Source organism: Lontra canadensis, unplaced genomic scaffold (assembly GCF_010015895.1).
Source record: "Lontra canadensis isolate GAN:19392208 unplaced genomic scaffold, GSC_riverotter_1.0 scaffold31, whole genome shotgun sequence".
NCBI lineage: Eukaryota > Metazoa > Chordata > Mammalia > Carnivora > Mustelidae > Lontra > Lontra canadensis.
The window spans coordinates 15624277-15645724 of record NW_022631025.1 but is presented as its reverse complement, the minus strand read 5'-3'; the positions used below and the strand labels follow the sequence as shown (position 1 = coordinate 15645724).

Sequence of the window (21448 nt, the reverse complement as noted above, 5' to 3'; positions counted from 1 at the left end):
TTAATACACCCCCTATGCCCCTCACACACACTTCCTTCCCAACTATAAGGAATAATCAGATATGATATGGTGATGTGGGGACAAAGGCAGTGCCTTAGTGGAACACTGGATCCAGCAAGATTCAAGCAATAAATTTTATGGAACTTTGCCATCCTCTCCCATCACAAAGCCCTTTATGATAACACTCAAGTAAACCCATCTGGTTGAGTTAATAATTAGTTTAAATCTGTTACAAGTTAATGATGCACATACAAGTCATTCTGGGTACGTGATGATACAGCGAGTTTGTGATACAATTTACAGATAATATTTTGCAGTGCCTTTCATTTTTCCTTATTTCCTACTCTGATTAGAAAATAAAGTCATTAAAGAACAAGCAGGACCTTCAAATAAGACATATACACCTACTGAATTCAAAGGGGAGGGAAAAAGCATTCTCAGGAATCCCATCGGGTTTCAGAAGGACCTCTCAAAGGCTAAGATAGACCCTGGGCCACTTCCATATTTTGAGCTGCCTGTTGTATTATAAGATAAAGAAAATGCTAAAATATGCAGCATGTTTACGTAATACAAAAATCTAACTATGCAATTCACCGGATAGTTTTAGAATGTGCAATGCACATTCATTAGGAGGATACTTCCCATGAACAGTGCAGTAATGAGACACGAGATGGAAGTTTTCAAATGGACATTGTATTTCAATTCAACCAGAGCACAAAACTGTATGCATAAGCTCATCGGGGGTTATTTTGTAAACATCAAACCTGGAGCCAAATAATCTTCTGGCCCATGTTCCTGGGATCCTGTTCCTTGGGTGAGATCCTAGAGTTCACTTAAATGTCTGTGATGTGCCTACTGCCTTTGAGAGCCATTATATGAAAAAAAAAAAAAAAAGGCACAAAAATGGGCACTCTATGTGGAAACTACATATATGTGTGTCTATACAAAGATCATCCCCCTTTCTGAACGCAGATAGATTGTAATTTAACAAAATCTGAGCAGTGAGGCTCGAATCATCAATCATCAAAATGCAATGGGGTTGAAAATGGGCTAATGTTTCACGTGTTTTGATGGTAATGAGAAAACCGAAGGCTGAGGCCAGAGTTGGGGGGGTAGGGGTGGGGGCAGCGGAGGGGGGGCAGGTAGAGAATGGATCTCTGAGGGAAAGAGAGGCCCTGAATGAGCTGTGGGGGATCTGCCAATGTGTCAGGTGCCCAGGAAGAAGTGAGCACAGGGGTTGTTCTCAACTCTGGCTGCATACTGAAGAATACCAATGCCCAGACCCCACTTAAGGCCAGTTACAGATCAGCGAAGGCTCCCAGGTGACCAGAATGTGTGGCCAGCAAATGAGAACCAGAGTCAACAGGGTTGAGAATCAGGGAACAAAAAGGCCACGTAAGAACGGCTCCGGTGATCAGAATTTGGGTGACTATAAGAAGACAGCCCAGTCATTCTAGAACAGATCTGAAGTGGGATGGGGTAAGAGGCGTCTGGAGATAAAGCTCTTGCTTACTTACCAACGGAGTGTCAGGACGCAGCCCTGGAGAGGGAAGGACATTCAGATGACTGGACCTATAGCAAGCTAAATTCAGACAATGTTCTCCTTCACACTGGGCTGCATGACAACTCCATCTCCCAGCACTGTCCGTATGTAAACCTTTCCTTCTCCTATCACGTAGTAGAGAACGGGTCAGAGCTCTGCTCGAAACTGTGTGACAGCCTTCCTATCCCCTCAGAGAAAACCTACTGCTTACTATGCTTGGCCTGCAAGAACCTGCAGGCTCGCTCCTCAAAGTGTGGTCCTCGGGCCAGGGGCAGCAGCTGTGAGGAACGACAAGAGCCCTTTAGAAGCACAGAACCTCGGCGCCCATCCCAGACTTACTAAATCAGAATCCTCATTTTTAACATGATCCCCAAGGGACTTCCACGCACATTAAGATGTGAGAAGCACCAATCTATAGGATCGATCTCCACTCTCCAGCCCACCCCCCCATCCCGGGACCTCCCCAGTCCACCTGCCACCTGACTCAGGAGCACTGGTGGTCCTACACTTCCTTTATCATAGCAGGCTCTCTCGTGTCCAGGGCCTTTGCACTGGCTGGGTCCTCTACCAGAATGTGTTTCCCCCAGATATATGTAAGGCTCATTTCTTTACCTCACCTTTTCTGGCTCCTTACTCACCTCACCTTCTTACATCACCTTCTCCATGAAAACCTTCCCTAGGCATTCTGTTTACAACTGGGGGAAAAAAAAAGAAATGTCCAGACATTCCCCCTTCCCTGCTTTCTGTCCACAGCACTTGCTGCCAGTGGACATACTTTGTGCTTTTCTTTTCAACTGTTTATCAACAATCTCCCTGGTGTGGATTGCAAAATCCACTGCAAAGGGCTCACACTGTAAGGATTCCCCCTCTCTGGCTACGGGGGGACCTACCTGTCCTTATGGGAAGAAGCAGCCCAAGCCAGCCTGGGATGAATAATGGGAGGCATGTGGCCAGTTACCCACTCCCCAATCCAAGCCAGCAACCAGCATCAGTCATCAGGAATGGGAGTGAAGGCGTCTAAGACCAGCCAGGCTCTGGCTGACCCAGCAGCTGAACCTACCAGTCCATTCGCAAGCTCACATATGACTGTACACTCCTCCTACGAGTACTGAAATTCCAACAAGTAGAGATTTTTGTGCCCAGCTACATCTCCAGGGCTTAGAAGTACTTAGCATAGGAAGGTTATTCTGAAATATTTGCAAGTGAGTGTTAAAAGACAGACTGATGGCAAAGGAACAATGACAAATGAAGGAAGTGAATGCCAGGGATGACCTCCATCGCTGAGAGATTAGAAGGCAGGAGAAGAAGGACCTTCTGGGGTCATGATAACCTTGGTCTCTTCCAAGGTGGAGTGAACTAAGTAAGATTCTGACTACTTTGGTAACAGACTACTTGAGCAAAAATTAAAAAAAAAAAAAAATTCATGTGTTCACATGTGGTGTTTCAAATACATTCAAAATCATCCTAGTGTCATGGGGCTTAACTTGTCTGAGACCGCACAACCATGTGACCTTTAGAATATTTTTCACATTACGCAGCCCTTACTCTCCTCGTCGTAAGTTATTCTGATTTTTAACACCTCGCAAATCGGTGAACCAAATCTCTGCATGGTGCTTCAATTCTGTCTTGCCAAAGAAGAAAAATCTGCCGCTTTGGATTCGTTTCAACAGTTGGAAAATTCGGGCCATAACATTTTAAATCTCAGATGTTCCCCGCTGTGTCCACATCACGTAATCAGGAAGCACAGAGATACCCATGTTGGTGAGGCCAGTTCTCTGACAACGGAGGCATCCCGGCCAGCAGAACGCGGAGGCAAATTTAAGTGGACTCTTAAGCAGTGGGTGTCAGAATTCTGAAGGCACAGCGTGGCCCCCCCAAGAAGGCAGAAGCAAGTGCCACCAGCCAGCAGAAAGCACATTCCCTATTAAACAATCATTTGAGCTACAAAGGTAGCACATTGTTTTCATGTCATGGGGAAAGATTAAAGACGAACGGTAATACGCAAAGTTTCCATCTTCTTGGAAAAGAACAAACCCTCCGTTTTCGAAAGAGCCTTCCAGGACTCTCTGAACGCATGGAACAAGTTTCATCCAGAGAGCTGGCGAGGCCAGACAGAAGCAACCCGGTGCAATTAAGCTCTGGTACCTTTAGGGTTTCTTTCTGGAAGTGCAAATCTCTAAGCAACAGACGCACGCACATACATTTGGAAAAACCTAATCTCTGGCTTCTGATTTTTTTTTTTTTGAACCCATCTAATTATCACTTGCATAATGAGGAAAATGTAGACGAGACCACTGAGGTCTTCCCAGTGAGTCACAGGGTTCTTAACCAAACGATCACTATCTTTTTTCCTTCCTCCATAGTAGCCTATGCTGTGTGCAAGGCTAAGGAGAAAAGCTATTGTATTTTTGCCTTAGTTGGAGTGGGCAAGGTTCCACACCACGGAACAAATGAACCCATGCATCTCAGTGACTTAAAACAACAAAGGCTTGTTTCAAGTTCATATTACATGTCTACCGGGCGTTGGCAGAGTGCTGTTCATCAGATCCCATAAGGACCCTTGGCTAATGGGGCATCCACCACCTGGAGCTTTGCAGATCACAGCAAATCATGCACACGCTGTTAAAGAAGGGAAACATGTCACGTCTGCTCCCATTTCCGACATTTTGATGTTGGCCAGCAGAGGTTATACACACCCCTGCCTTGCCTTGACACCAAAAATAGGGAAGTACAATCCTATCACATGGCTAGGAGGAGTGGCAGAAATATTCAGTGGACCATACTCATGTCTGCTACACTTTTGATTTATCCTCCCCCTTTATTTACACACAGCCATTTATCCATTTCAGAATATTTTTCTGAGGGTGTTTTAACGGTAGTGTGGGTTCTTCTAGGCGCCATATGCAAAACAAAGATAAACTAGGAAAAAAAATCCTGTCTTTAAGGAGATGGCTATCTAGCACGTGCGCATGCACGCTCACATAAACAGAGTGAGTGCAATCTAAATATGTCAAATGCCAGGGGAAAGCAGCAAACAAATTTCAGTGAGCATTTAAAGGAAGGAGGTTCTAGCCACAGGCAGTTTTACTCCAGTTGATTTCATCTGAGAAGGGCTTTGCAGAGCGATCACTGCACATGAGGATGTCCAGGCAGCAGGAATGACATGAGTTGGGGCAGAAGAGTAGGGTGTGGCAGTTCATGTACAAAGAACCACGAAGAGTGCAGGCTGAATTATGTTTCGAATAGAGGAGGAGGAGAAGGAAGAAGGGGGAGAAGTAATCTTTTTGACCAGATTGGGTGCTAAGAAAATGACTCTGCCAATTGCGGCAAGCTTTGAAGGAGAAGACAATGGGGACAGGGTAGGACTGGTGCAATAGTACCAACAAGAAGTAACCAGGGGCCCAGCTACAGGAGACCATCCCAACTGAGAGGAGAAAAGAGTGCCACCCTAGAACTGTATAACAGCATGAGAACACTGCACTTTCCCACTTCCCTTTCATCTGACCCAGAAAATACAACTCACCTTTCCCTCTGTGTAGGCCTGAGGGACTGGTCATTTGAGGCTTAGATCTTATCAGAGTGAAAAGGTCAGAAAGGGAGACCCATCTCGATGGAGAGACTGGCTTCTGGCCATGTCATCCAAACAAGGGAGTGTTCCTTTTACAATGGGATTAATTCCCAATGGATATTTGCTCTATTTGTCTTGAGCTTACTTCCTACCTCCAAGGATATTTCTGAAGCCACTCCCTAAGGACTAAGCTGCAGGGCTTAATTTTATGTCTGTTTGTCCCAGAGCCTGAGATCTCCCACGCCAATTTTGCTTCGGCATTTTGGTCCTTCAAAATGGCCGATCCAGGTGAGCCCTGCCATGGAGATGTCGGCCATCAGAAGATTCTACTGCTTACATTATCCTGAGCTTTAGGACGTTCCTATGCACCAAATCTGCCTATTTTTGCTACTGCCCACCGATTCCACACGAACAGTACAGTTTGCCTGCGATCTGAAATGGCCTCTTAATGACAGATCCCTTTTTTCCCTGGGGGAACTTTCTGGGCTGTTCTCCCTGTTCCAAGAGACCCAGGACTTCAATCACCTCCCCCAGGAAGATGATCACAGCTGGCAGGGTTCTTAAGGTTCCCTGGGATCCATGGGGAAGCAGTTGTAGGATGATCTGAGACTCAGCTCTGAGTGGACAATGTCACACAAGTGTACTCTGATTCTCACACCAAGAATCTTCACCGAAGTCAAAGGCACAAGCAATGACCCGGCTGATGGAGCTAGGGTGTGAAACCCTTAAAGATAAGGTTTAGGGTAGTTCCCAGGAAGCCCGGGACTTTAGAATCCACACACAGATGACTCATCAATCCTAGATCACCGCTCTCTACTCATCGTCCTTCCTAGACCATACCATATGCTGTGAGCCATCTTTACTGACTGGCTAGAATTCTTTTGTAATTTTTCTCCAGTTCAGATTTATTTTTCACTTTATATGCATTGCATGTCTATAAAATATTTCAGGATTCAACTGATATTTAATGATTATTTATATAGAATGAGACCACTTGGCATGATACAGAATAATAATTAAATCCCCCAAAAGAGTGGAGGGGGAAAAGAAAGAAAAACTATACTAAATTCCCTAAGAGAATTTTGGGCAAACTCTATCTACATTTTACCTATACTTTCAGAGCAAGGTATAACAAAGAAATGACACGGAGATGTGCCTTCCTCTGGGAACGGGGCACCTGGGTTGCTGGAGCACCTGGGTGGCTCAGTTGGTAAATGTCTGCCTTTGGCTCACATGTGATCCCAGGGTCCTGGGATCGGGTCCTGCATGGGGCTCTCAGCTCAGCAGGGAGCCTGCTTCTCTCTCCGCCTCTGCCTGCTCTTCTGCCTTCTTGTACACGCTCTACCCTCTCTGACAAATAAATAAATAAAATCTTAAAAAAAAAAAAAAAGACAGAGAACAAGAGGAGATAGGATTTCCAGAAGAGCAAGGAGGTCAGGTGAATATTCCATGTGGAAAGACTGGCACAGAAACAGGAAAGCATTGAGCATAATACCTGGGGAACACTGGGAAGTCCAGGTTGGCTGTATTAAGGGACAGAACAAGAAAGTTGATTTAAAAAAAAAAAAAAAAAAAAAAGGGATCTCAGGACAAGTGGGGAGAGGCCTTGAAAAGCCCAGAGAAGAAAACTGTTTGAACACAGCAGGAAACGGGAGCTACTGGTGGCTTCTCAATGGGGACACGGCATCCCCAAAATAAGCTTTAAGATCACACTCTCCAATCTCAAGCTCAACCACTTGTTAACTAGACTCTCCTGATATTAGCAGCTTTTTGTTCCTCAGGAGTGTTGGCCCTGGCTATCTCCTCTGCAGGGACAGGACCCCAACCCAGACTTCCATGTAGCTGGCTCCTTCTTAATATTCAGGTCTCTGCCTCAAGAGTCTCCTCCCCATTGAGCCTCCCTGACCAGCCGGGTCTACAGAATGCCTCGCCAACCCTACCATTTCATTTTGCTTTTCAACAACACTTACCATAATTGATATTGTTTTACTCATTTCATCACTGGCTTATATGTCTCCTCCTACTTTCCCATAAGCTCCCCGTGAGCAGGTACTTTATCAATGGCAAATACAGCAGCACTGTGCCTCTCGGATTGGGTGATAAGCAACAGGCACTCTGTAACAATCTTTAACAGCTGTATTAAGACCTATTTCACATACTACAGATTTCGCCTATTTAAAATTCACTGCCCAATGTTTTTGTTATTTTCAGAGTTGTGTGAAAATGACCACAACTCATTTTAGAACATTTTTTCTCAGCCCCAAAAGAAACCCCATACCCCCCCCCCATTACCCTATCCCCATCAACCCTTCCAGCCCGATGGGACCACTAATATACCTTCCATCTCTTTGGATTTGCCTATTCTGGACATTTCATAAAAACAGAACCACATTGTCTGTGGCCTTTTATGACTGGCCCTTTTCACCGAGCGTAAGTCCTTTCAAGGTTCATCCATATTATATAGCATGGATCAGGACCTCATTCGTTTTTATTGCAAAATAAAGTCCTGTTTATTTTGTTTAACCATTCATCAATTGATAGAATCTGGGTTGTTTCCACTTGGGAGTGTTTTTGTGGGAACAAAGGTTTTCATTTCTTTGGGGTATATAGCTAGGAGTGGAATTGCTGGGTTACATGGTAACTCTACATTTGACCTTTTGAGGAACCGCTAGACTGTTTTCCAACAGTGATTCTACCACTTTATGTTTCTAGCAGCATGTACAAGGGTTCAGATGGCTTTACATCCTTGTCCACACTTGTGATTATCTGTGACAGCCATCCGAGTGTAAACTAGTATCTCACTGTGGTTTTGATTTGCATTTCCCTGATGTTATATATAGTTCATGTGCTTATGCCCATTTGTAGATGTTCTGGGGACAAATGTCCATTCAGATCCTTTATGCCCATTTTTTAATTGGGCTATTTGTCTTTTTATTACTGAGTGCATCTTCTGGATCAAACTCTCTTATGAGGTATGGTTTGCAGATATTTTCTCCCATTGTGTGGTCTGCCTTTTCACTTCCTCAGGTGTGTCCTTCAGTAACAATTTTTTAAATAAAGCCATGAATAAAACCAGTCTTTAAGGCAGAGAAAGCCTCAGACCAGCTCATAAGTGTATGGCAAATTAGTGGCAGGATGGGACTTCGAGGGGAATGCAAGTCACCTGTCTTCTGTCTTGGGTTTCACTTACGGGTTCTCAGAGCAGTGTCCATCCATCCCACAAGCAATGACATCATGCTACAATAATTCAAGGAATGTAGCATTTGGCAAATTGGCTCAGGAGTACTAACCAAACAGAAAGATGCTCCAGAGGTTTTTTTTTAAAAAAAAAAAGGAAAGGAAAAGGAAAAGCAAAAGGAAAGAAAAAAGGATTTGCTGGGAGCTATGCTGTAATAAATCCTAAGCAGCCTACAATTCAGTTTTCTCTTGGAAAACTCTGAAGTTGATGAATGGGGTTGCATACACACAGGAAAAAAAAAATAGGTATTAGTTAAACACAAATAAGTACAACAGGCCAACGAGTATGCAGTAAACTTCTAAACCTATAGTTCTGGATATCTGCTTACAAGATTAAAGGCACTGGAAGGGTCTCCCTCCCTGAACTGCATTTGAGCTAGAGAGCACTGCCCAGTTTTATTTTGGTTGAGAAACATCAACTAGTAAAAACAAGGTACAAGCCTGGGAACAGTGACATGGAGGGAACTGGGATATTTGTACAGCTGGAAGGAGCTTCTCAGAGTAGAGAAATATCAGACCTGAAGCACTTATTGCAAAAATATCAGACCTTAAGTACTTAGTACAAATATAGATGTATATCATATATATATATATGGAAAGGACTTGGTTTTAATAAAACTTAACTAGTTCCAAAGCTGGTAGGGGACCCACATTGTGATCTTTCCAAGACAGAGTTAACCTCTTAGATAATGCATGGATTTAAATAGAAATTTAATGCTTCCTTTGGGATGCTAACCCTAAATTAATGATCAGGTTATGTAAGAATGCAAACAAGATTAATCTAATACTACATAGAGCAATCTAAAAATATTATATATTAGAGAGCAATCTATAAATAATTTTTAAAACACATATTTAAAAATATATGTCTATTCCTATAAGGCAATAAAGTGTGGACTAAGAATAAATAAAAGACATGTTCAGAACACAGCTTTGTTATACTCTATATATTAAAAGGGCAGAATCCATGACATGTGAATAAGTTATAGGTATAATTATTTATTGTAATGGAAGTGGGCTACATGACAACTTAAGGTGGAGGCAAACATAAAATGTAACCAAGTATATACCATCTTAAAATTATCCTTAAATATTACTTCTGGTTTCACATTTTCTGCTGACATTCTTCCCTCTATAGTCAATGTTCAATTCAATCTTCAGTTTTAAAATCAAATACAGGAAGACTCATTTGGGAGTTGAAAGCAATCACCCAGGTGTCTGTCTTTTATCCCTTAAGTTGATACAGGACCTCCAGTGTAAATAATAGCACACGGATGGGTAAAGTAGAGATAATACCTAAATTTATAGAAGGAGAACTGCAGTGTGGGGAAAACCCCATGTTTCCCTGCCTTGGGAGTATGCCGGCAGGATGACTTGGAATCCTCATCTTATGCAAACTGATAAGACTTCCAGTATCCCAGCCTATCCCAGCTGATTCTAACCCAGTGGCCTTCACCTGTTCTCTACGTGATCGGCTCACCAGAATGTCTACACCTGGGACCTTACCATGACACAGAGCAGCTCCAACCTGGAGCTTACCAAAAAAAAAAAAAATATATGTACACACACACACACACACACCACACCTGTAGGATGCCTCCATCCCATGTTTCCACTTCTGCCATTCTAGTCCAACAGGCCCTCTATTTTGACTTTGTACTCACAGCTCCTACACCCGCTCCACTCCTTTGACCCATTAGGCCTATTTGGTCCCCTCCGCCCTGCTCAAAGCCTGAACACTGCTCTGCATCATGTCAAAGGTGCTCCCCCTCCTATCCAAGAGCACTTCGATTCTGTCCCGGGTACCCCGACCCCACCCGCAGCTTCCCGCCCATCTCCTCCCTTCTCCCTCACACTGGCAAATGCTTATTCCCTGTTCTGTCCTTTCCCAATCTCAGGTTTCTGAGAGACAAAAGCACAGAACAGTAAGGACTGCTTCCTTTGTTCACTAGTAACAGTCAACTGCTACTTTCCGAGCGGTGACTAAGTACAAGCAGCAAATACCCTCATTGCTATTGGGCGATTTGGCTAATCTTTTCATAGTCACTCCTCACTGATGACTCTTTTTGAGTCTGAGCATGGTGGAGACACGATGTTCCACTAATTTCAGGGGCACGGTGTAGGGACTGGACTCGTCTAGGTGTCACTCCATGCTCACCACAAGTGTAGCTGCCATCGGTCGCTGTGCAACACTGGTGAGACACCACTGACGCTGTTCCTCATGCTGTGCCTTTAACCTCTGTGACTTGTTCACTTTGCCCCTGGAAGCTCCCCTTCACCCATCCCGCCCATCCCCCATCCCCTCCCCTCTGGCAACCACCAGTTTCTTCTCTGTATTTATAAATCCGCTTCTGCTTTTTTGTTTGTTTCTTCATTGGTGTTTTTTTAATTCCATATACGAGGGAATCATATGGTTTTTGTCTTTCTCCGCTGGACTCACTTCCCTTAGCATGATACCTCTATGTCCACCCCCACGGTCACAAATGGCACAATCTGATCCTTTTTTAATGGCTTCTTACCAGAATTTCTGCACCATGCATCGAAGCACTGGGGCTGCTGGACACCAACGTCCGCCAGCTCTCCCCGGTCTCTGCCAATGGCCCTCACCTCAGAAGGGACTCACAAGATTGAGCTATTTGACACATAGTTCCTTTCCCCCTCAACTTGAACTCCCCTGCATCTTCCACTCACCCTGCAGTCCTCCTTAGTTTCGAGGCACAGGGAGGGCTGAGCTCCTCTTGTCTTCCAAACCTATTGCTCCCTGCGTGGCCCTTCCTATCCCAAGTGCACACCGTGCTAGATGCTGGGGACACAAACAGGACCGGGGCATGGCTCCGGCTCCCAGCTAGTGAAAAGATGTGCAATTACACACACACACACACACACACACACACACAAACATGCATACAATTAGGGTAACCATATCATTTCTCTTCCAAACTCAGACATGTCTGAAAGGAAAAGGGGATATTAGAAAAGACTTAATGGAGGTAAACGCATAAGCCAGGACCACCCCAGGAAAAACAGGAGGTACCGACACACAAACTACAACATGGTAGGATACCTTCAACTATGAAGCTGTTAAAATTTGTCTAAAATTATTTAGTAACCCTGGGAAAGGCTCACAATATAATGTTAAGTGAGAACAACGGGATGAAACCATATATAGAGACTGAGCATCACTTGGTTAAGAACAAAAAGCAAGATATAATGAGGGACATCCACTGAGCACATAGTATGTGCCGGGCACTACTGTCCACTGCTTTTAGCTAATCCCCTCAACGATTCTATGACGGAAATACTATCAGATCTTTTTCACACATGAACATACTGAGGCACGAAGAGCTTAAGGCACTTGCCTACGGTCTCCCAGCTTGGAAGCAGCAGTGTTAGGACTCAAACCCTTCTGTTCTAGACCTATGACCTAGCTCAGGGCATCCATGAGACAGAGACAGGGCAAGAACACAGGTATTGAGGCAGATGTACAGAAACTTCTATACTCATTTCCTCTCCTGTCCCACATCCTCAAGTTCCCCCTCATCATTCAACCAAGCTCTGGCACCAAGATCAAGTTAACCTCCTCATCACCAAATCTTTAAGCCACTTTTCAGTTCCCACAGGCCAGATTCTCTCTACAGCTCTTCCCACTAGTGCACAGCCTAGAAAGGGAACACCTGTTCTCGTGGCTTCTGGGCTGTACTTTCGGGGACTCCGTGACCCTCAATATCCCTTTATCCCTTTACCCCTAAGAGGAGACATTCCCATAAAGTTCTGTCTGCCGACCCCTCGACCCTCCACTCCTCATGCTATATCCCTTAGCAATCCCATTCTACCTGCGTGCCCTTCTCTGGAATGATGACACTGAGCTTGAACCCATCCTTTGGTTCTCGAGCGCTCCTGCAGACCACCTCGACCCCATAAATGAGTCCTCCTGGTCCCGTGGCCATCAACTTGATAGTTAACTTCACCTTCTCCCTCCTCCTCATCCTCCACTTCCACTTAGTTCCTGAGCCATACTGAGTCCGACCCTGCAAGGATCCAAGGCTGTTCTCTTCCCATCGTGCCAGCTTCTGTGTCACGACCAACAGCATTTGCCGATACATGCGGCCTGTAACCCCACTCATATCCGTCCTCCACTGAATGACAGCTGTGAGTAAAAATGTCCTACTTCCTGGAAAGCACAGAACGTCTCACGTATTACACGGTGGACTCACATGTTGGTTGAGGTGGCAGGTTGTTGTCTCTTTTCAGGGAATTTCAACCCAACTCTTTATCCTCCGTGATGACGTGATGAACTTGAAACTCCCTAGCGTAAGCATTTAAAGCCTTTTAAAACCTGATCTGTAGGAGGAAGTTTTCACGTCCTGCATCCGCTTTCCCTTATTCCCCAGCAAAAGCACCCCCCTTTTCCTTTGGGGAACTGTCCCTCCCATCAATGGTCAACATCTCCCTCACTTCAAGGGTGAACACATGATCCAAGGTGACCCACCCCCATATGGCCATCCGGGTGGACAAAGTCTGTGGCCTCTGAGTAGAGAGATGACCCTTTCAGGAAGAACTGGAGTCTTCTTCGGGGTTAATTTCAACAGCGGGTAAGGGAGATAGTAAGAATCGTAGGAGCTTTGCTGTCTTTGGGGAAAAGGCCTGTGTGAGAGTAGGATATCAGCACTACCTCTGGACTTTCAGCTGGACAGACTCACGAGCACCTTTTAAAAACTCTTGGATCTGGAATGTTTCAGAATTCAGAACTCTCCAGGTGAGACATGTACACAGGGGCCCATACGTGTATTATATACGCCTCCGCTGGCCTCAAGGACACCATTCTCATAAACAAACTCATTAATGTATTTCTGCAACAACAACAACAACAAGTTGATGCTCTAATTAATGCCAGCTTAGGTCAGGATAGGTTTTGCCCTGAAGAAAGCACACATCAGGTAAGGCCTGTCTGCACCCAGGGTTCAGCTGCTGTTTTCAGAACCACACCTAATGGCATGGAGATCTGTGTAAACCAACAGTTCCTGTTTCCTTATCTGATTGTTTATTAGTATTATTTCAGCAGCAGGAGATTGGGTTTTCAACACTGGCACCTACGAGAGTCCCATCTGTATTCCCATATTACTATATTTCAATTTTATTTTCCATTACTCCTCCATGCGTACTCACATCTGAGTCGAACGCAAAAGGATAGAATAGGGAATATAGTCAATAATATTGTAATAATGTTGTATGCTGACGGACAGTGACCACACTTATCAGGGGGACCGCTGACCGCCGGACAGAATGGTTGGATCAACATGTTGTAAATCTGAAACAACTAGAACATCGTATGTTAATTATACTTCAATAAGAAAAAAGACCGTGTTTTGACTTTTCTGCTTCTTCCATGCTGTCTGTGCCTTAGAGACAAAGCTGCCCAACCTAGAGATGGAGGACCTTAGCGGGCTGAATTTCTAGTCTGCTCTCCCAGCCCTATACCTCTGTCCATGGCTCTCAGGGGAAAAGTACAGCTATCACTGTCCTTTCAGGGGAGGCTCAGGACCAACACTGACCCCATCTCCTTGCAGCCCCCACTAGATCCCCAGGGGCAAGCACAAGAATCTAGAAAATCACCAGTCACTCCACTTACAGAGCCCTGCATCAACCACGACAAGCTCTTACTTTCCTTTGAGCAGCTTCTGCATCTCCTCAGAGCCCCTGCAGACTACCTAATGCTTCCTAGTCTTATTTCCTTTGTATATTCGTGTTCCTTATTAGGCACGTGATCTCTCAGCAACCCCGCCGGCTGGCAGGAGCAGGTATTAGGGTCAGGGTCCCCTCTTTGAAAAAAGGAGGCAATGAGGGTCGAGTTGGTTAATGAGAGAAAGAGCCCTTCAACTTGCTGACTCCCACTCATGTTTTCTTCCTGACCTCATTGCCCTGCAGGGATTAACCCACAGTGAAGAGTTTATGGGCACTGATCGTCCTTTCTCGCTACCTTTAGATGTAGACATCTAATCTGTTCAAACCCGGACAAATACCGCATGAGCAATTCCATTCTAGTGATGTGCATATTTACTTTGGTAAAAATAAAAATTAAGATATATACATATATATGGATATACACGTGTCCAGATAGCTGCATACTATCTTTTTGCATGCATGAAGGTCTGTAAGCATTCAGTTTTCCCATCCAGGAAGCCAAAGCCTTCTCGATCATTGATTCCAACCTGAATTAGCCAAGTGATAAAGTCCCAAGGCACAGCAATGCCTGGAGATACTTTAGCCTCGGGGGAAAACCCAGACACTGCTTCACATAATTGGAACAGACAGGGCAAATACCCCTCCCTGCCCAGGGGAGCTTTCTGGGTCAGGACTCCCTCCCTTAACCAAAGAGTCAGACATGGCTGGCCATTTTCCCAGCACACTACCCTGCTTCTCTGGCTGACCTTTAAGGTTAAGACCTCTGGATAGCAGCTCATGAAAGACAGTGATAAGGCAAATTCAGCTGCCTTTGGGTGCACAAAAATGCAGTTTTTCATTTCTAATAGATCCTGAAAATCCCAAGGGCCACATATGAGCCATTCCTGGCCTATGAGGTTAATGCAACAGAACCACCATCATCGGGCCAAGCTCTCTGAATTGCTTTTTCTTTTTTTTTTTTTTTTTCCTCCAGTAAAGGTTCTCCTGCTCATGAGAACGAAGCATGTGATAGCTGCTAGCGGAGGTCAGGGCTGAGGTTCTTGGGTGTGAAGGGCCACCCCGCGCAAAGCCAGAGGGATTCCCACCTCAATTTCTTTGGCTGTTTACAATGTGCCTAAAAATTCAAGTAGGGGGAGCATGGTCCGCTCCCATTCGGCCCGGCAGGCGGGCCGTGTCCCTGCTTGCAATGCCATCCGTATGCACCCAGAACCCACTGGCCGCTGTTTACCAACATTTCAATCATCCCATGTTACCCGCAGGTCAGAATTAAACAGCAGAGTGGGAGGCCTTCCGCAGAGCTCTGAACAAAGCTCTTCCTGCTAAAGATATCTGGGAAACGCTGCTTCTAACTTTCCTCATACAAACTGCATTCAGAAGTAAAATGCAAATTCAAATACGATCTCACATAATGTACCAAGGTAACGTGCTTTCTAAAATAATCAGTCTTCAGATATTTTTCTCCCCTGTCTTCCATCTCCAGCGAACTTATCCTATAACATTTAAGGGGCTACAAAAAGGATCAACCAGGGAGGAAGACATCGCCATGGGAAATCAGCCAGAATTGTTTAGAGTCCAACAGAAACTATTTTTTAAGTATTTTATATTGTTAGTTGAAATGGAAAACCATTTTCCCTGTCTACAAAGCTCTGATTTAGCTCTTTTTCCTCAGCCATTAAAAATTTATTTTCCTGATCGTCACATTTTGCATCTCCCGTTTTTTTAAAAAAAAGTCTTCTTTTCGCCCTACCTAAATAAAGTTTGAGTCTCACGGATTTCAGACTCAGATTCAACAAACCTTTTGCTGCAAGTCTACCTAGGCACTGAGCGATGCAGCGTCAACCCAGCCTACCGTCTACAGATACATCATTTTACAGATGGAGGAATAGGGGCTCCATTAAGTTCACAGACTTTGCTGCTTTCAAAGACCTTGCAAGGGTCATTCCTGGAGTTTCCAAGTCTCTGCTTCCAATGGGAACTCCAGGTAAAATATTTCCCCAGTATTGCTTGCATCTGGCTTTATCCTTCTGGAATCTTGCTCAAGGTAAGTCACGCAGTTTGAAGAGAGCTTTTCACTACTGATAATCTCAGCTTGGGATCCGGGACTGTACGCAATTCACAGAAGGATAAACAGCTCTTGCCCACTGCAAACAACCTTCACGAGGGACCTTCCCCCTGAGTTCAAATAACCAGAAATTAAGCCCCATGGTTGGTAGAGTTAGTCCACACAAAGGTTCGCAATTAATTTGATGTCAGGTCTTCATTCCTTTCTGTCATTGCTACCCTCTGCCCACGAACCTGCTAGTTCAAAGAGTCAGATCAGCCATCTGGGAGCGGGGACCAAGGCCTGCCTTCCCTCTGTGTGAAGCCAACAGGCAGGGCCTACTGGAGCCTAGGAGGGCTGGCAGTTGGGGTCTGCAGGGCAAGAAAGGCAGGGCATTCTAGCAAATCGATCGCCGAGCGAAACTTGATATGCACCAATGTGATGACAACTACTACTACGGATTATGACATCATTTCAGATTGTCAAGGCATCACCATTCGCAAGTACTAACGTTAGGCAGAAAACCTTCCAAAACATAATGCTATCTCTGCAGCCAACAAGATAAGCCTCATTCTTCTTCCCTTCCAGGAAGTGGAGTGAGCCCTTCTCACCTGTTTGCTTGCTCGCCCTCGTGTTACCCCACATATTCTATTTTTCATGAGCACAAGAGGCACACCTATTCTTTTTCTGTAGAAATCTCAAGGCCAGACATTTTACCTCTGGCCATTCTAAGTGCTAAGATGCTATAGAAAACATCACACGGAAATTCTGAGTAGTAAGAACTGTACCTTTATGGTGGTCAAAAATTCACTACCTTATCCCCCGAAAGATTACACTAAAGCTTTTAATTTACACCGCCAAGATACTGAATGACATCGGTCACAAAAAGAGGTCTCAGTCGCAATTTGTGACTCATGAGGTGGGTACCCCCAAGCCCAAATGGGTAAAACCAGGAGAACATTCCAGAGACATTCGCCAATAAGTCACTGCCCTCCATGGAACCTCAACGGGTTTACTGATGAAAGGAAAGAATAACAAAAGGATGTCTAAAGGGTTTAAAAGGTCAGAACAGTAAAGGAAGAATAAGATATTAGTTTGGCCCTAACAGTGTATGGATAGAGCAGGTGTGAACTCAATTTATGCATAGGGTTACTCCCCTTTGATCTACAGAGCAAATGCTTTACACTGTAAGACTTGCTGACCTTTTTATACTGGTTATGGCATCAGTTCAAGGGTCCTCCATAACCTTTGAAAGCACTAAATTTCTTCATTGGCCTTGTAAAAACCACAATAAATAGTGTTTGGGGTCATCTGCATGGAAAGTTTCTTCGCGTTCCTTTTTAGATAAAAAGCCGCAGCTCTTCATTAGCGGGCCCCCTGAAAACACAGTCAGGTGAAGTTACGGAACCCTACAGTGTCTGCTTGTTCGAAGTGGGTTCAGGGACAGAACCTCCTCCCTCACTCTGCCGGGTTCTGCAATATCCAAGTTCTACTGAATGAGTTCATCAAGAAACAGGTACTTCTGCGCTTGCTGGTCACGAAGCTTCTTAGAGTCACCAAGTACAGGTCTGTTTGAACTAAGTGTCTGTGAATTAAAACTGAATGTTTGCTCCCCATCTACTGAGTCACTGAATCAGAATTCAGCGGGTTGGAGCTGTTACTTTGTGCCTCCTTCCTCTTGTGGGTTGGGGAGGATACCCTAAAAGGGGGATTCATGCAGGAGGAGGACTGGGCCTGAGAGTCCTAGGTCTGAATCATGGTTTTGCCACTGTCTAGCTGGGTGATCCTGTGCGGGTCAACTTCTCCAGGGTCTTGGATGTTGGGGAACAGCCACCCCAAATGTTCATTTTGCCCATTACCAAAAAAGTGTATAGACCTTATTTTCTAATTATGTCTCATATATGGGAGATGCTCCCTGTTCGTTGAACCTGAGAGATGCTTCTCTAGAAAGATTACAAACGAGATCACATTCATTGTTAGGGTTCCCAGTTCCAGACCAGGGGCACAACCCAGCACCCAACTTGAAGCTCCTATAAAAGGAGGAAGAGACTCTATTTTCTTCTGACGAAGTAAGAAGCTAGGAGAATCCTAACACACCATCAGGATGAACTCTGCTGAAGAGGACTGGCACTCAGACAACAAAATCTGGCTGGTTTCCTTTACTTCCTTCAGGGCGTGTATGTGAGATATAGACCTAGGAGAGAGAGAGAGAGAGAGAGAGAGAGAGAGAGTAGGGGGCGTGGTGGGGGTAGATAAGGACCTTGCCCCTTGCCCTGGTTTCAGCCCTCCACAGGACTGGCTTCTCAGGAACACGTCCTCCCTCTGGACCTGCAAAGCCCCAAACCTCTGGCTCCTGCTCCGTTGAACCTTCCAGCGCTCCCTATCTCCTTCCAGATGTAGTGACGGCAGCCCTGCCTCCAGGCTCAGTGCTGCATACCCCAGGCAGCGACGGTCCCAGTGCTCCAAGTCTCTGGTTCCTGGCCAAGGAGCGCGATGGCATCAGAACCCGTCTGTGCCCTCTTGGCCCCGGGGCACGAGCAGCACCCTCCTCTCCCTTCGCCCTGGCAGAGCACGCAGGGCACGTGCATCCGGAGCTGTCTCCAGAGCCGGTCGGCTGCGAAGGTGCCCCATCACCCTCGCGTTCCACCTCCGGCAGAGTCAGGCCAAGGTCTGGCCAGAGCCCCGTCCTCCAGCCAAGCCTAGAGAAATGAGTTTAAGGGGTGTGGGTAAGGAGCTGGTGAGGGATGATCGGGTCACTTTCTGGGACCCGGGTACGCAGCCCTCTCCACTCCCATTTCTTGCAGGAAGCAGAGCGGGGAAGCCAACACCGTTTAGCTCAGAAGGACCTCCAAATCTGTTCCTCTTCCAATCATACTCATAATCCCATTTAATTCACTGTTCCCCAGCCGGGCAGCCCTGCCGAAAGCCCGGGAGCGGCACCCCGCAAAAACCCCGCGCCCTGCGGCGGGTCCAATTCTCGCCCCACCGCGCCACCTCTGGGCCCCGCACGTTCCTGTCCGCGGGGAGGCTTGCAGTTCCCCTAGAGCAGAACCCAGTCAGCGGGCCTTGGAAGTGTCTCACCTCCTTTTTCGACCCGGATCCGAGAGCTCCCCACGCGGATCCCCTGAGAGAGACAAGGAAGCCGGGAGGTCTCTCCCCAGATCTGCGCTCACGCCGGGTCCGGCCCTCTCTTCCCCTCCCTCCGCCTCCCTGCTCCAGTCCCCGCTCCTCCCGCGCCTCCGGAGCCCAGAGGTTCTCTTCCCCAAGAGCAGCAAACTACTTTCTGGGCTAAATTCAGGTCTGAGCAGAAAAGGCTTTCCCTTCCTCGCCTTCTCCTCACCCTGGCTCTCAGGAACCGCAAGGAGCGCGCTCACCCCCCCTAGCCCCCGAAAGAGCTCAGGCTACCAGTGCTCCCCGACTTCGCAGCCCAAAAGATCCGGTCGGGTCTGAAACCACCACCAGGGAATGCATACTCCGGAGTTTTCCAGAAACCCTACCTGTCCCTTGTGGCTTGCAAAAAAACCAAAACCAAAACCAAAACCAAAAACAAACAAAAAAACCAACAAGTAAACAAAACCACCCCTGGTAACTTTGGGGGAGTGTGTGCGTGTGTGTGTGTAAGAGAGAGAGAGAGAGAGAGAAAGAGAGAAAAAAAAAATCGCGCAGGAGTTAGGGCAACAGCTGCAAGAGCACATCTGGAAGAGGGGGAAGGGGGTTGACAAGGAGGGGGCAAGAAGCGCGAGGTTGCCGGGGCCTCCCCCCAGCCGCGGCAGCTTCAGGGCCGAGGACCGGGCCAGCCTGCCGTTACCTGTCCTATGTTGATGAATCCGTACTTGCTGGCGATGCGGTTGGCCTCCGCGAAGCCGCCGGCGATTTTGACTGCCCAGTGGTTGGTGTAGACTCGCGTCCGGCAAACCGGGAGCAGACAGCCGCCGAGCAGCGCCAGCACGCACAGCAGGTCCAGGCGTCCGGGGCAGCCCCAGCGGCTCCCCCAGCCCATGGCCGCGGCGCCTCTCCGCCTCCCTCGCTCGCTCGCGGACTCCGCGCTGGAGAGCGGCGCGCACAACTAACTTCTCCGGCCTGGGCCGGCCCGGCGCGCAGACCCCGGCAGCCCCTGGCCGATCCGCAGCAGGCGGCGAGCCCCGGCTGGGAGCAGACGGCGAGCCTCGCGCCGGCTCCTAGACCATCCCTGGGGCTGCGGGGACCTGTGCTCCCTGCCCTCCGGCCCGCGGGGCGATCGGCGGGGGCTCTCCGGCTCGCGCGCAGGAGGCGGCGGAGTGGGGCGGGCGGGCGCCCTCCCGCAGTTAGGTCTCGCCGGCTGGGCTCCGGACTCTCCCTCGCTCCTCCCCGGGCCCCGGAGCGCGGCGGAGGCGGCGGTGCAGACAGCGGCCGGGCGCCCCCTCTGCTGGCCTGGGCTCCGAGCGCTCGCTAGCTCGCTCCCTGCGCTCCCTCCGGCTCCGAGCGGCGCGCGGGGAGTGTGAGTGGCAATGGCAGCAGCGCCTGCTCTGCATAAATGACTCCCCCCCGCCCCCCTAACACCCCTCCTCTCCCACAGCCCCCTCCTCCTCTCCCTCCTCCGCCCGCCGGAGAGCGGCCGCAGCCAGGCACCAACCAGGTCCTAGCGCCGCCGGGTTCTCCGGGCTGGAACCTCCAAGGGTCCCGGGCTGCAAAAGCGAGTCTTTCCGAAGGGCTGGGAGCAGAGCTCCCGGTGTCGCCGCTCTGCCCCGTTCTCTTCCTTTTTTCCTCCTTGGATTTGAACGGTTTACCGCCCCTTCCTGAAAGACTTAGGAAATCTACTCGTTGGTGCGAGTCAAGCGCCCCAGGATTCATTCATCCTAGCTCTGAACCTCCTTAAACAACGAAGTATTTAGGAAGGTCACTTGCGTGCCAACTGCCGAACAAATAACCCGAGCTTTTCACTTCGTTAATTCTTCATGCTTTTCAGCAACTGTTTATTTTACACGCTCTGCTCCCGGGAGAAGCTACCACGCAGGACCGTAAGGCGCATCGACTCTTGAAAGCCAACCCCGGTGCCTCCCAAGCCAAGTCTGTTGCCTGCTGACTTTCGAAATCTGTGCATCTGATACGAGGCAACGCCACGGGAGAGTAAAATTCCAGTCCCGGAATTGAGCAAAGATGTTTCTATGAATATTTGGTATGAAAGCGGATGGAGACGTTGGGCCAAGGGAATAACTTCATTCATTCGTTCCACTGAGTCTGATGAGGGCGGCTTTTTCTCCACCGAGGCAAAAGTTTTCCAACTTTTCCAAGCGCGGCCCTGTAACAGTGAGAGACTTCAATATAAAAAGGACCACAGAGGAAGTTCAGATGAAATATGGGCCCGCATCGGCTCCACGGCTCTCTCCAGCGCTGTGAC

General features: G+C 47.4%; 1 protein-coding gene across 3 annotated transcripts in view; it reads right to left on the bottom strand.

Annotated features, from left to right (window-relative positions):
- Positions 1–20546, bottom strand: part of PCSK5 (proprotein convertase subtilisin/kexin type 5) — a 443312-nt gene extending 422766 nt beyond the window's left edge. For all 3 annotated transcript variants that reach the window (XM_032866664.1, XM_032866665.1, XM_032866666.1), the window contains exon 1: positions 19880–20546. In XM_032866664.1, coding sequence (XP_032722555.1) covers positions 19880–20071 — 192 coding nt within the window. In that variant the 5' untranslated portion in view covers positions 20072–20546. The remainder of the gene's footprint in view (positions 1–19879) is intronic.
- Positions 20547–21448: the final 902 nt, after the last annotated feature.